Here is a 14,546-nt window from a genome sequence, read left to right as displayed (position 1 = left end):
TGTGAACTCCGCTGTAACCTTGGGCTCACTTCTTTTGGCTGCGTGTTGCCGTCATCATTTTGTTGCCGGCGTGATTAAATAAAGTCATGGGGCAATGAGCAGTCGTCTTCTTTTGTTGTTGTTGTTGTTGTTGTGGTGCTGCACCTCGAACCTGCTGAACCTAAAGCCACGATGAAGTCATTTAACACCAACTTTGTCAAGGTAGAGACACAAAGCACCTGTGCAAACAACTCTAGAAATACCTTATATTCTGTGGTCAGGGACGTCACCTCATTTTTAGCCTTCAAACGCTTAAGTCTTAATTCACAAACTTTTATTATAATGTTCCACCTCCGGCCTGAAGGTGTCACTCTTCTCATTACGGTCGGTGAAGCAATCCCAATTCAATAGGCGAGCAAGATGGCGTCCGGTAGCGGGGTGAGTGCTAATCTTTGCTCTGTTTTACTTCTAAAAACCAATTCTGAAGTCAATACATCAGGTGTATTTTGGCATTCAACGGTTACTCGCAATCGTTCGAATGTGGCACTAGCTAGTCTTGTTTCTTTCGGCTGGTAAGATGCCTTCAGCGAACATGCACCGTTAGGCGCTAATGCTAACTAATGCTAACTAGCCGTCCTGCTGTTCGTGTTTGTTTACTAAACCTTCGGACAATGTTGAGGTGTTGGTTCGAGTCATGAATGTATATTGAAAGTGACGTGTGTGATCGACATTTCTGGTTTCCGGTAATGTTGTTGATAAACGATCAGATCAAAGTAAGAAAAGTGCTTCTGGATGTAAACAATGGCACTTTCAAATCCGAGAAAGTGTTTAAACTGCCACAGAGTACAAGAATACAATGTTGTGTTTGGGGTCCTGAATAAAAGCCACTGGCACAGTAATAAATACATCTGTGCCGACTAGTGAATCGAGGTCAAAGAACGCCTATAATATCAATAACATCTTGCTCCTTCAGGCGCTGCTTATGCTCTATGAAACAAGAGTTTAAATGCTTCACTCCTGATCACATAGTTTTTACCAGTTTAAAGGTGACTCACCACCGACATTGGACTCGATGGGAAATGAATAATGTTGTTGAGTGTGTTTATAAGAGTCCTGTCTACACGTCCTTGTTGACGTCTGTTGTTTCCCTCCTATTCTTTCTTCAGTCCAGTAAACATGACTTTCGTCGCAAATGGGACAAAGAGGAGTACGAGACCATGGCGCAGAAACGCCTGGAAGAGGAACGAGAGCGCGACAGACGAGAGAGAGAAGGTGACGCCGCAGTGTAAGATTTAATTTGGGCCCATTTTTTTACTTTTCTAACTGGGTTTTCAGGCAAACCTGCTCAACCGCCAGTCAAACGGGAACATTTGCGTCACCGTGACTACAAAGTGGACCTGGAGTCCAAACTTGGTAAAACCATCATCATTACCAAGACGACGCCACAGGCAGAAATGGGCGGGTAGGAGCTTTCAACTGACCGTCCGAAGCTCGCTGCTTTGCTTTAATATGAGTGCCTCACCGCCTCCGTCCTTCTCTCCAGCTACTACTGTAATGTCTGCGACTGTGTGGTGAAAGACTCCATCAACTTCCTCGACCACATCAACGGCAAGAAACGTAAGTGTCTTGTGCTGAAGGCTGCGACAGTTGATGTCATTGATGGGATTTTGATTGCATTAATAAAATATGCTGAAGAATACACAGCATGAGTGAAGCCGCTCAGTCGCTTCTGAATTCGTGCATCACTGGATCGTTTGTTTTTGAAGCGTGTTGAAGTCTGTTTGTGTGTGTGATGGCCTGTGTGTTCATGGACGTGCTTGTTGGTTCTCAGACCAGAGGAACCTGGGCATGTCCATGAGAGTGGAGCGGTCGACTCTGGACCAGGTGAAGAAACGTTTTGAGGTGAACAAGAAGAAGATGGAGGAGAAACAGAAAGAGTATGACTTTGAGGAGAGGATGAAGGAGCTGCGGGAGGAGGTGAGTCCTTGTCCACAGAAAGAAAACCAGATCTCAACTCAAACCACCGTCACTGTCGGGCTGCCTGTCAACCAGTTTGTGTTGAAGTGAAGTTATTAACAAAGGGACACAAACAAAAGTAACCATCCGCAGTAAATGTACAGGTGCTTCACTGACAGACTGGTGAACGTTGGAGCTGAAGTGCGGCATGTGTTGCAGGAAGAAAAGGCCAAAGCCTACAAGAAGGAGAAGCAGCGGAAGCGAAAGCGACAAGCGGAAGACGACGGCGACGATGACCTGGACGACGATGAGATGGCTGCGGTGATGGGGTTCTCCAGGTTCGGCGCGTCGAAGAAGAACGCCTGATGTGTGAAGGCTGGTCCTGGAGGGGTGACGGGGTGGAGTCCACTCCAAGTAGCTCCATGCTACTTTTAAAATGTACAAAACAGTCAGCTATTTAAAACATTTCCTGTCGAGCTGCTCATGTCTTTATTTTCATACTCAGCCACATTTTTACTTTCTGTTTGTTTTAATTGTGAATAAAGTTTTGCTTTTGAGTTTGATTTTGTGTCTGATTTTATTGTCGTGGGCCGGAGGAGTCGAGGGTGTAACTCTTGTTAGCCCGCACACACGCTGCTGTCAATTTCACTTTTGACTGTGGATTCTATAAAGCTGTCAGTAAGCACTGACGCAAACTTTGGTCCGACCCTCCGATGATATTGAGAGCATCCATGGACACTCATGTTTATCAAACCACCATGGAGTTGAATCATCTTTGAAGGTCACCTCAATACAAAGACAATGTAGTGTTTCATTGTTGCATGTTTATTTGAACAAATAGAACAGATTTTTTTATTCCATAAAAGCACCATATGATCATGAAACCTTTACTTATTTTAAAGTATAATTTTGTTCCTGTAAGTGTGGTTTCAACGAGTTATTTATATAGCATGAAAATAGATATATCAAAATCACCCAAATGAAACGCATATGTTTTATAATGTAGATAAAAATGAATCGAATAGTTTGGTCTCCTGGCAACGCACTGGTTGGCCCTCAGATATCGCGATCTGATTGGCTCTCACGCTGACCAATGAGAGACAAGAGCGCGAGCAAAAGAAAGATGGAGGATATGACTCGCGGTGACGCGAAGTAGAGAAGAAAAAGCGAAAGGTTTTGGGTCTGGGGAACCTTTACTCGCAGTGACAGGGCAGCGACCTTCATCAAATAAGTTTGTTTTTGTTTAAAATGTCGCTGAGCGCGACTTGCGAGTCTGTTGCTCAGAAAAGGAGCTTGTCGAGTCTCCTCGGTGAGTTGACGGTTCGACTCCGAGATAGAAACGAAACACGAATTTATGTTTTTTTTTTTTTTTTTTTTTTTAAGTCTTTACAGTTGCACTCGCGCGAGAGACACAGAGGTCCGTGCGTATTTTGAGAACGGCGGAGCATTGTTTGTCACATTTATTTAGCTTCACATGTGGGTTCACTACTCCTTCAATTTATAATCTGTAATCTGCAAAAGATGTAGATGAAAGGATTAAGTCTTAATACACTGAACATTTCAATGTTAAACATATGAATGAATACATCAATTAAATTCATAAAACTGTCCTACACAGAATTGCTCAAGCTCATAGAATTGCGTTCGTGCTGTTGCAACATACCAGAGAGGTCACATAAGTTTACGGACATGTGCTCAATAACATAATAAAACGACGGGTCTTCAGGCTGCAGGATGAAATAAAACTATTGGTCCTGAACAACCTCACGTTTCTCACGTTCTTTGAGCACAGGATAAAGTGAAGGGGTGTTTTGTGACGTGCTCCGTTTGTTGGTTTCCCAGCGGGTCATGTGATGAAGAGACCGAGGCAGGGCGATGGGCAGCAGCTACAAGAGGCTGCAGTCCAGCTGTTGGAAACACAGCAGAACCTCAGCAGTCTGCTCCGAGAGGTCGGGGTGAGTTGAACTCATGGTGCTGGGCGGGAGGACTGAGTCGAGCTGAGACCTGTACCTCGCTTGAGGAGGTTCCAGAAATACTGACAATAACTTGCTCAATGAAAATGAATAAAGAGAAGAGAAGAAAGGCCTGAAACAAGTCCAAAAGTTTTATATAGACCTACTTATCAACAATGAAAAAAACCTGCTGCAGTGGCCCCCGGACCGCACCCTGCTGCCCTCTGCTGATGTATCAGTTTTGGACTGTGCTTCTGTGTTCTTTCTCCAGTGAGACACACGTTTGGAACCGATGATTATTTTCTTTTCAGGATCTAAATCCACCTGCTTCCAACAGCAGTGTGTCTGGTGAAGCCCAGCAAGCTGCGTCGCAGAAGATCCCAACCCTCATTTCAGGTGCTCTGATGGGTGAGTCAGGAATGTGTCTTCTCTGTCCAGTCAGTGATGACGACACAGCCAGTTCCCACCTGGTACTGTTGACTTGTAGCGCAGGGCTATACAGACCAAAATAGAAAATCATGATCAGTTTCGTCATTTCTGCTATAATGATAATTCTGTCCATTGAAAACATGTTGGTTCAATCTCATGTGTTGGACACTACAGTCTCTCTGGAAAGTGTTATGAGTGGAGTTTGTCTCCAACATCAAGCAGGATTGTTTTTGGCGGTGTATCACCTGTCCCTACTGACTAACAAGAACACCAAACAGAAGAGTGTGACCGTCCCTTCTCCGCCCACAGCGTCTGAGTTGCGGCGTCAGGCGGCGCGGCTGGGCGTCCCAGTGACAGCGCTGTCGGTGAAAACCATCCTGGAGCGACTGAAGGAGATCACTGGCACTCCAGCTGAGGAGGGGGACGAGGGAAGGAGGCCAGTTCTCACCTCATCTCAGAGAGTGAGTCTTTTGTTTTGACTCCAGCTGGCAACATAAAGAGTATTTCACACCTGGGTTTAAAGGGAGCTTTTCAGAAGGCTGCTTGTTGTTTGTGGTTCCATTTGTTTGAAAAGCCTGAACTTGCAGGTCAAACTTGGCGTGCTGATGGAGTTCAGCAGGGATCTTCTCACTCAAGGAGCACTCTGCCCCAGGCTTCTGTGGACGGGCTACAGGCAGGAGCAGGTCTCTTCTCTTCTCTTCTCTTCTCTTCTCTTCTCTTCTCTTCTCTTCTCTCCTCCTCCTCTCCCCCTCTCCCCCTCTCCTCCTCTCGTCTCCTTTCGTCTCCTCTCCTCTCCTCTCCTCTCCTCTCCTCTCCTCTTGTCGTGTCTTGGTCTTTGTCTTGGTCTTGTCTTTCTCTTGTCTTGTCTTGTCTTCTCTTCTCTCCTTTCTTCTGTTCTGTTCTCTTCTCTGCTCGTGTCTTGGTCTTTGTCTTTCTCTTGTCTTATCTTGTCTCTCTTTTCTTCTCCTCTCTTCTCCTCTCTTCTCCTCTCCTCGTGGCTCACGGGCTGTTGATCGCAGGAGGAGCCACACCTGGAGGTGGTGCAGCACCTTCACCGCCACAGTCTTCTCACCCTGAAGGAGATTTTAGAGAGGTTAGTCTGCATCAGGGGGTGATGTTCTGGACAGTGATGGAGCGAGGGGGACAGGAGTCTCTCTCATCTGCTCTGCCTTCTCTCCAGTGATGAAGGTGTGAGGTGGTGGCTGCTGCCTCGTGTGAAGGCCCTGTGCTGTTGGGCTCCTCCACAGGAGGATGACAAGAAGGTCCAACGTCAGCTGTTGATCAGTACGCTTCTTACTCTTCTGCCAGATTCCAGAGTATTAGACAACTCTTCAGTTGATGCTTCAAAACATCTCGCCGCTAGTTTCCTTTTCTCTTCTTCAGTCGGTGGTTGGAGTCTAGTTACAGTTCCTCTATTTAGCGAGTCGTTTCATGTCTCTTTCATTTGTGGACCAGCTGTGGTTGGAGTGTTGGTGGAAACTGGCTTCAGGTGGAGTGACGAGCCGACGGCGGCCAACAAGAAGACGCTCCTCCTCAGCCGCTCCGTCCTGGACGACATGCTCTTCTGTGAGTCTCCTCCGTAGCTGCCACGGCTCCATGTTCTTCATGTGATGCAGGTGGTTTGTCTCTGCAGGGCTCCTGGACAGCCTGGACACCACGCCTCAGTCGACCCCAGCAGGAGCTCAGCTCTGGTACTGTTTTTTGCCTGAGGGAGTCAGAGCTGAGACATGGCTGACTCCAACCTTGGCTGCTGTCCTTCAGGTCGGAGCTCTACGACGCGTCTCTGTGTGAAGCGGCCGTGTCTCCTGATGCCTTGCAGAACTTCTTCACTCACTCTCTGACTCAGACGCTCACCTACAAGCCTCAGCTCACAGGTTCAGTTTGGATCCTCAACTCGGACTTGGATTCCAGTGGACGCTCATCCTTGTCTTACAGTGTCAGACACCGTCACGCTGCAGAACCAGTGGACTTTCCCAAAAACCAGTCGCCTGTTGACGTCTCTTTTCCGCAGAGTGAGTTGAAGCAGACGTCAGAAGCTTGGATGCTGGTATACGTGACCCTGGTCTTGATGATTGACAGCTGGCTGTGACCTCCGACGTGGAGCAGCTGCTGCGGCGCCTGCAGCAGGTGTTGGAGACTCACGAGGTGAACTGGAAACACGTGCTGTGCTTCCTCTCCACTCTGCTGGTCTACAGCTGCTCCACCCAGGGCTGCCTCAGAGGTGATGACGGCCCGCGGGTCCTCTCCCTGCTCCCTCCTCTCCTCTCAACCTGACCTCTCTCAGCAGAGCTGTTGGCCAAACTCCTCACCTCTGCTTTCGAGAGCTACGACCTGGAGAACATGATCACCGCCTTTCTGCTGGCTCGCCAGGGCGCCCTGGAGGGTCCCGCCGTCTTCCTGTCCTACAGCGAGTGGTTCAAGGTGCGTCCGCTTCACGCCACACTCAAACGTCCGCCGTGAACCTCTCTGCCACGCAGGTGTCCTTCGGAGGAGCCAGCAGCTGCCATGCAAACTCCAAGAAGTCGCTGGTCTTCCTGCTGAAGTTTCTGTCGGACCTGGTGCCCTTTGAACCTCCACACTACCTGAAGGTGACGGAACTGGCATGGATGACTCAAACAAGACTCAGCCTGACTCCGCCCGCTGACCTTCAGACCACCTTCCCTCCCTCACAGGTCCACATCCTCCACCCGCCCTACGTTCCCCTGAAGCATCGCGCCATCCTCATGGAGTACGTCTCTCTGGCCAAGACCAGACTGGCCGACCTGAAGGTGAACTCACCTGCTCCAGCTTCACTTTCAGAATCACGACCCGTGCTTCCTTCTCACGGTGCAGGAGTCCGTGGAGGAGATGAGTCTGTACAATGACGTCTCTGCCTCGGGTGCAACTCAAGATCAGGTAACAGCGACACCCAGTGGTCACGAGACCAACGTTCATTGTCCAGTTAATGCTCATGATTGTTAAGATTTTGACACGTGACCACCTGGTCAATAACGACCTGAACGACAGGTCGACTACGACCTGTACGAGCTGATGAACCAGGCAACATGGCTGTAGTGTTGTAAATAGAACAGAAATGAATTGAAAAATGAATGTAAGTTGTTGTCAGCTCTTACCAGTATATGTTGACTGTGGTGTGAAAGGTACGAGTGTGTCTTTTGTGAAGTGGTTCTTCAGGTTGCGATGGCCACTTCTTCTCTTACTGCAGGATCTGCTTAAAAGAAATTAATAAAAAAAAATTAATTTAATAGTCGATTACAGTTAATACATGTCGAACATGGCACCTATTTTGTCGAATCATTTCCTGATGCCCAAATGTTGTCGTGTGTCTAGAACTACACACCAGCGGTTTGAGAGAGGCTGACTTTCACCTTCTGCTGCACAAATACATCAGGATTTATTCATGTATTTTCAATAACTGTTTCGATTTGATCACTGTCAATGTCTTATGCACGATTTTATTTTAAGTTTGGGGAGTTACCAGGCAAATCTTTCACATTCTTTGCTTCAGTTTTCTTCATAACTACAAGTATTCTTTCTCTGTTCACATTTTGCATTTAGTTTTTGGCCAACTTTTAAACCACGTTGCAAGCTTTGATAGTTGTGTGTCAAAGTTTTGAAGTGAGACGTCACGTTCAGCTGCGAGCATGAGGGAAGAGCTGCTGAGGAATCGGCGCAGCAACATAGATCCATGGTGTGTAGAGAGAACCTGAGCGAATCCACGTGATCTGCTCACATCAACACGTTCTCATTTTTCATGATTTAATGTCATCACATCACCCACCTCTGTCTCTGGACAAATGAGGTGATGAACCGAGTCATGTCAAGGTCTCACACCGCTTCCGCTTGAGAAACACTGCTCCAGTGTGAAGCAGCCGGGTGACTGAAGAGCGTCTGTGCTTCAGGCCGTCCAGGACGTGGAGAAGGCTGTGACTCTGTTCGAGAGCACTGGGAGGATCTCCGCCACCATCATGGAAGCCAGGTCTGCCACGCTGGCTGCACACAGGACAGACACACCTGTGTGGAGGAGCCGCGATGTGATGGTCAATGACGGATGCTCTCTTCTGACCGCAGTATTTTCCGGAGGACTTACTTTCTCACTCGGTTTCTTCCTGCTCTGTTGAAGCCTCGACTGGTGAGTCCTTCCTCTCCTCATCCTGGCTCCTGGCTGCACGCCATGCTTGACTTTGTGTTTTATTTGCAGCTTCCTGGGAAGCCAGACGCTCGGATGAGTTTCATCGAGGCGCTGCAGAAGTACGGATCTCTGTCGACTAACACCAGAGCAGAATTTGTGTGATGTTTGGTGGCGATGAATGAGTGAGGTTTGACTTGATGAATCCACGAAGGCAACACTTGACACTGCCAGGATTTTAAAATGAACTTCAGCGAGTGTTGGACCAGAGATCTGATCTGAGATGGATTCACAGATGAAGGTTTCTGACGTGTCTTTCTGCGTTCAGGGCGGATAAGATCCCAGCAGCTCAGCACACAGCATATGCCGAGGCCTGCCAGAAGCTGAGACATGGAGACGGTGAGTCCTGCTCCTCTGGGTTCTGCTCCTCACGTGCAAGCAATGATGGTCGGGACTCGCTGACTCGGCTCAAGTGAATCTGGATGGAGGTGAGGGAGGTGCAGGAGGATAAGACCACTGCCATGATGGTCAGGGACTCAGGAGTCAGAGTCAGAAGAGTCAGAGATGAAGACACTGAGGGTGTCATTGGGAAGGAGAAGATCAGAAAGGAGAAGCTTGGAGACCTAGTCAGGAAGGACTGATGGTTCGTGGAGAGTAGAGACAGTTGGAGCTGGAGGAGAGGTGGACCACAGTGAGGTTCGTGATGGAGGAGGACCTGCTTTCCCGATGATAGTGGGAGACTTGTATTGCTGCAAGTCAGCAGGAAGAAGAGAGTCTTACCAAAGATCTGCAGGTGGCACCTGGGACTCCGTGCTCCATTGCTAGAGCTTGACCAGCTCCACTGTTGAGGTGCTTGCTCCTCACCGAATCTCTGCTGGAGTTCCTTCTGTCGTGTCCCCAGGAGGCTCAGCGTGTGGCAGTTCTCTCGATGGTCCCCTGCAGGTTCTGCACCTCCAGCTGGAGGAGCTCCGACAGCTGGTGAAGGCCAGCGAAGCAGGTGTGTCCCACCCAGGTTTTCCTTCACGCCGGCGTGTGCGACTCTGACCCTGAGGTTTGTCTCCAGAGATGTCAGCCCAGCTCTCCAGGGTCGCCCACACGCTCTGCTCCATCTTTCCGGAGCGACCCGAGGACCTGACGGGCCGGAGAGTGACGCAGCTGCCCACAGACTCGCCTCCGTCCTCGCCGCTCCACCTGAAGGTAAGGAGACGGCTGTGGAGTCTCAGATGAGGTGTTGAGCCTCTGCTGCTCTGGACCTGCTCAGGCCGTGGACATGGTCCTCAGGGTCTTCTGCCAGTGCTTGTTGGACGCATCCCGGACAGACCCTCCTAACAAGTGAGTCCCTGCTCCTCACTTGGCTCCTCAACCTGCTGGTGTGAGCAGTCACTCGAACGTTGTGACCTTCTGCAGGCAGAGCGACTGGGCTTCCACCTCTCTGTGCTTCCTGCTGAGCAACACTCAGCTGCTCTCCAGCCTGCTGCACAGACTCTGGCATCTCCTGCACCACCAGGTGAGACTAGACACCTGCCACCAGAGTGAGGAGGAGCAGAGGCTCTGCACTGAGTCTCACCTGGGTGACTGAGCTTCTTGCTCTGACTGAGTCCAGGCAGAGAAGCTCCACTTCTGTGGGTCACTCCACAGCTACCCAGTGGCCAGCGGAGAGGTTTGCCTTCTGGCTCAGCTCTTTCTTCACATCATGACTGAAGAGCCTTCCCTCACTCGAGAACCGGACCCTGAGATTCTTAAATGGTCTCCACGTGTGTGTTATGGATGAGCGGATCATGATTGTGTGCTTGGCAGGGCTCATCTCTGGAGGCCTCCCACCTGCTGGGCCTGGCAGCGCTCCTGGTCCACCTCCATGTCCTGGTGACCTCTCCGGTCCAGCTCTGCCCTCCCAGCGTGCCCGGTCTGGTCTCGGTCTCTGAGGCTCTGGCTTCTGCCCTGAGCTGCAGAACATGTGGCGACATGCTCTTCAGCGTCAGGTGAGGTCCAGCTCGGGGGTGGCTCCCCGGACCCTGCTCTTCATGTCCACCCGTCCGAACCCTCTCCCTCCTGAAGACGCCCGTGTCTTCACCGCTCTCGTCTCTCCAGAGTGTGTGTGGCAGCTGCGTGTTATGGAATGTGTCGAGCCGAGTCCTCGTCTCCAGATCAGCCTCTCAGCTACGTTCCCAGCCCCATCTTCAAGAAGGTTCCGTCTCCAGGCTTGTTCCTGTCTCTGACCGTGTGAGCTGATGGCTCTGTGTTCGCCCCCCCGCAGCTGCTGTACCTGCTCCCGAGACTGATGCCGGAGTGCCGGCGGACGCCGCCTGCTGAGTCAGCAGAGGAGCAGAGCCTGTGGAGCAGCAGCATGGACGGCAGCAGCTCCTGGAGGAGGACGGCCCTGCGCCTGTGGAGGCTCCCTGTGTTCCGCCAGCCGGCACCAGAGTGTCAGGTGAGTCCGTCCGTCCTGCAGGAAGTGGAGTGGCAGGGGCTGAGTCTAGGCTGTGTCCAGCTGTCCGTCGCTGAGTGGCTGACCTGGGAGCTGCAGGTGTCCAGGAGTGAAGATGCGCTGAGCGACTCGGAGCGGTGAGAGCAGCGCCACGGCACCCGGGAGCTGCCGCTCACACACTCTCACCTGTGTATGGCAGGCTGGAGTACCATCAGTGGGCGTGTCTGGATCACTTCCTGTCTGCGGCAGAGACCAGCGGCGGCTGTGAGGGAAACACCAGGAGCCTGGTGGCTCATCTGCTGCAGGCCGTCATGGAGCATCAGCTCAGGTCAGCAGGCCGCCCCTCTGTTCTTCGTTCGCTTTGGTTTTATGACGTACAAAAATACACAATAAAAATCAAACTCCAAATATAGATAAAAGCAAAAATGAAAATAGAATTTGATGACCACGCCCACCCCTCCTGTCAGCTGCTCATTTACACTGGAAGGTCAGTAGTGCTGGACGAAAAAATGAATCAATAAATTGGAAAACAATCAATCACCATCTGTGCAAAAAGTGCGTCACAGGTTGCCACATCTTTTGGGATTTCTCAGACTTGTGGTTAAAGTCACATGTCAACAGAAGAACATCGCAGTGGAATAAATAAAAACAAAAGTAGTTTAGTACTGACTTGATGTCTGCGTCAGAGGAAAGGCCACCAGCTTTGTTAAGTCAAGAACATCCTGGAATACTGTGTGAACGTCTTTCCAAAACCTCTGAACAAAACTACAGGACCCAAGACCTTTATGAGTTCTGCGTTAGAGCATAAATCTGAGCTACACAGAAACCTTTGGTGGAGGCAGGTTGGTGTATATTGTAACCCGTGTTGCCCAGTCCCACCAAGTACATGTTGCAGGTCCTCCTCCCAAATAGTCCTCAGAGGGTCATGTGGAGAAGAATCTGAGCAGATCAGTGAGTTTCAAAGAGGTTGTCATACGAGTCTCTAGTAGTGATGCTTTCCACCCGCTCTGTTGTTGCCACATTAGTCTTCACACCGAGGGTCAGGGAGAAGAAAGGTCACCTGTCAGATGATCACAAACTCAAGCTGAAAAACCCTAGAAAAAGCAGTCCTCCACTTCACATTCATATGGACTCCCGTCCTCTCCGTTTTTGTTTTACGTCCCTTCAATTGCATTGATCTGATTGAAAAAAATGTTACTCATGTGATTCATCTAGAATCTAGAAACTTAAAAAGTAAACTACGCTCTTTAGTTTCCTCCTGCTATGAACAACAGACTGTGTGTATTTCTGTTAGGAAGCCTCCCTCCGTTCACTCGCATGTTTCTTTTTTGCTCACAATCATTTGTCATTGTTAGTGTTTATATCTTTAAGATGCAATTTCCTGCACACATCAATTGATATATACTTGAATGGTGTCTAATATGATGTATTTCCCATATTTCTGACACATATATGAGCGTGTATTTCTAGTACATTTCATGCTGCTGAACCCCCTTCAGCTTCCTCCTAACCCCAGGCTCCTCCCTCCTCAGGAAGCCCCGCCCTCAGAGCTCAGACACCTGTCTGTCGGACATCCTCGGCCGCCTGCAGGTGTGTGGGACCCTCGTGAGGACCGGCATCAGGGGTGTTGGACTGGTTAAAGATGAGGCGTCAGTGTTCGGCAGCACTGGTGCTTTTAGCTGTATGAAAACTGTTGGGCGGCGTGACCTCTGGTGACCCCTGACTGACTGGAATAATCAAGTCATTTGAGCCTGAGTCGGTGCAGCTTCCGACCAACTTGGACTCCAGGGTCCAGGTGACTCCATCTGCCTCCCACAGCAGAGGCTTCCTACAGAGCTGTAGCTCCGCTGCTTCAGCAGCTACAGCTCTGTAGGAAGTGAAGCAGACGTGACTCTTGACCCTCCTGCAGCCCCAGGGTCCCAGCTCCACAGCGGGTTCTGACTCTGTGTGTGTGTGTGTGTGTGTGTGTGTGCGTGTGCGCGCTCAGGACCTGGTGCTGGACGAGGAGCTCGGCGCCCTCTACTGCAGCCGCCCGGACGCGCCGCATCTCTCTGACTTCCTGTTTGAGCTGGTGTCTCAGAGGCTGTCGGACACGGAGAGCGTGGGAGCTGAGCTTGCTGTGACCGTGTGGAACAGGTAGACACACACGCACACATCTGTACCGCCGTCCTTGTGAGGACCTCTCCCCCTACACGCATGGCTCACCTGAACCAGACTGAGACCCAGTTATTTTGAGGTTTGAACCCTCTAAACCTTATGAGGGCCGGCTACAGTGTCTTGTCCTCTGGCGTGTGGCCAGGGTTCTTCTGGCTCTGCCGTCGGTGTGTTTCATCAAAGTGGTGACCCTCGGTGGCAGGACGACTCTGGACTGCACAGCTCTGGTGAAGCACATCAACCTGCACCAGGTGAGTCTGCGACCCCCGTGACCTCTGCATCTCCTCCTGACTCTGCTGCTGCCGCCTCAGAGGCGGGTCTGTGCCGCGGGCGGTGGCCTATCCTTCCCGGTGACGTCTCACTTCCTGAAGGTGAGAGCCGCTCGTGCACCGCCGCCGCGTGCCGCACCCCTCACCTGCTGCTGCTCTGCAGGGCCTGCTGCGTGCCGCCACTCGCTGTGGACCCGCCGAGTTCAACAGGTGCTGGACTCAGATCAGCCTGCAGTGTCCCCTGCTGCTGGTCTCCACCGTGGTACGTTTCCTGGCCGTGAGCAGTAGAGAGGAAGGTTGAGCTCGTGTGTGTGTGTGTGCAGCTGTGGTGGGAGCGTCTCTCTGCTGCCGCCACGTGTCGCCGTGACGGAGCTGATCTTCCAGAGCCGCTGCAGCTTCTCTCCTCTGCTCATCACTGGGCCTGCAGGTACCGGACCGTCGCCCCAGCTGAGCCTTCCCTTCTCAAACCTGCGTGTATGTGTGTGTAGCGTGAGGACGGGGAAGCTGCTGCAGCCCCCCCCGCCCCCGGCCTCCGCCCCGCCGCTGCTGCTGGCCGCTGCTCTCTTCACAGCCTGGACAGCTGGAGACCTGAGCTCGGCGCTGGAGCTGCTGCGCCCCGACACGGACAGCCGACACCGAGAGGTGAGCACCAGCCACGGCCGCTGCTCTGAGGCGGGTCTCTGAGGGAGGTTCTGGTCCTGTCCAGGTGCTGGTCCACCTGCTGTTCCTGGCCGTCAGCAGCTACGTGTCGGCCTGGCTGCGCCCTCAGGTGACCCCGGCCCCGCAGCTCCTGGTGCCGGCCCCCGCTGACCCCTGCTCTCTGTTGCAGGAGTGGAGCCCGCAGCCTCCCCTGCGGCTCTGCTCGCAGGTCCTGGCCCGGCTGGCCCACTGGCCCGACTGGCTGCTGCTCTTCACACCTGACGGTAAGACTCGAACACTGCAGCGAGCGGCGACGACGTAACGGCGTGTCCTTCGCTGCAGCCGCTTCCAAGGCTGTGGCCCTGGCGACGCCCGCGGACGTGAGCCGGCTGCTGCCCTGGGCCTTCTTCAGGTGAGCGTCTGCGCTGCGCTGGGCTGCAGCTCCTCTGACTGCTGTGTCCTGTGCAGCCTGCTGCAGCAGCTGAGCCCCCAGCTGCAGCAGCAGGCCTCCAGCTGCCCGGCCTTCCTGCTCACCGCCCTCCCCTGCTACACCCAGCTGCTGCAGCTCTTCCTGGACGGTCCGGTGCCTAGTCCTGCTCAGGTGAGTGGCACCG

At 51.8% G+C, this 14,546-nt stretch overlaps 2 protein-coding genes across 3 annotated transcripts; both read left to right on the top strand.

The window, feature by feature from the left end:
• Positions 1 to 260: 260 nt before the first annotated feature.
• Positions 261 to 2,467, top strand: zmat2 (zinc finger, matrin-type 2). 2 transcript variants are annotated; one of them, XM_053886626.1, is made up of 6 exons: positions 261 to 417; positions 1,146 to 1,251; positions 1,315 to 1,441; positions 1,523 to 1,596; positions 1,811 to 1,956; positions 2,155 to 2,467. In XM_053886626.1, exons 1-6 carry the CDS (start codon positions 400 to 402, stop codon positions 2,299 to 2,301), a joined length of 618 nt encoding a protein of 205 aa, XP_053742601.1. In that variant the 5' UTR covers positions 261 to 399; the 3' UTR covers positions 2,302 to 2,467. The 2 variants fall into 2 exon arrangements, with proteins under 2 accessions (XP_053742601.1, XP_053742602.1); XM_053886627.1 differs by having other exon boundaries at positions 1,811 to 2,074; positions 2,155 to 2,298.
• Positions 2,468 to 3,059: 592 nt separating this feature from the next.
• LOC128771413 (Fanconi anemia group A protein) lies at positions 3,060 to 14,348 on the top strand. The gene is made up of 38 exons (XM_053886833.1): positions 3,060 to 3,244; positions 3,778 to 3,890; positions 4,199 to 4,295; positions 4,626 to 4,777; positions 4,904 to 4,999; positions 5,336 to 5,409; positions 5,497 to 5,600; positions 5,772 to 5,882; positions 5,950 to 6,007; positions 6,078 to 6,190; positions 6,252 to 6,328; positions 6,396 to 6,537; positions 6,604 to 6,737; positions 6,794 to 6,904; positions 6,989 to 7,084; positions 7,149 to 7,211; positions 8,219 to 8,295; positions 8,388 to 8,448; positions 8,518 to 8,567; positions 8,774 to 8,844; positions 9,347 to 9,442; positions 9,509 to 9,642; positions 9,707 to 9,777; positions 9,853 to 9,952; positions 10,243 to 10,424; positions 10,534 to 10,630; positions 10,700 to 11,007; positions 11,070 to 11,198; positions 12,403 to 12,460; positions 12,858 to 13,006; positions 13,170 to 13,275; positions 13,336 to 13,395; positions 13,457 to 13,555; positions 13,617 to 13,720; positions 13,782 to 13,935; positions 14,000 to 14,062; positions 14,123 to 14,216; positions 14,275 to 14,348. Exons 1-38 carry the CDS (start codon positions 3,184 to 3,186, stop codon positions 14,346 to 14,348), a joined length of 3,939 nt encoding a protein of 1,312 aa, XP_053742808.1. The 5' UTR covers positions 3,060 to 3,183.
• The last annotated feature ends 198 nt before the right edge of the window (positions 14,349 to 14,546 follow it).

Source organism: Synchiropus splendidus, chromosome 14, assembly GCF_027744825.2.
Source record: "Synchiropus splendidus isolate RoL2022-P1 chromosome 14, RoL_Sspl_1.0, whole genome shotgun sequence".
NCBI lineage: Eukaryota > Metazoa > Chordata > Actinopteri > Syngnathiformes > Callionymidae > Synchiropus > Synchiropus splendidus.
Note: the sequence above shows the minus strand (reverse complement) of the source record. Positions and strands in the feature narration are given on the sequence as shown.

Excerpts from the sequence above, each read along its gene's own strand:
- zmat2 (XM_053886626.1), top strand. Across the intron at positions 1,252-1,314 it reads CGACAGACGAGAGAGAGAAG|GCAAACCTGCTCAACCGCCA; the intron begins GTGACGCCGCAG and ends CTGGGTTTTCAG. Across the intron at positions 1,442-1,522 it reads CCACAGGCAGAAATGGGCGG|CTACTACTGTAATGTCTGCG; the intron begins GTAGGAGCTTTC and ends CCTTCTCTCCAG.
- LOC128771413 (XM_053886833.1), top strand. The coding sequence starts at position 3,184 with ATGTCGCTGAGCGCGACTTGCGAGTCTGTTGCTCAGAAAAGGAGCTTG. Across the intron at positions 11,199-12,402 it reads GTCATGGAGCATCAGCTCAG|GAAGCCCCGCCCTCAGAGCT; the intron begins GTCAGCAGGCCG and ends CTCCCTCCTCAG. Across the intron at positions 12,461-12,857 it reads ACATCCTCGGCCGCCTGCAG|GACCTGGTGCTGGACGAGGA; the intron begins GTGTGTGGGACC and ends GTGCGCGCTCAG.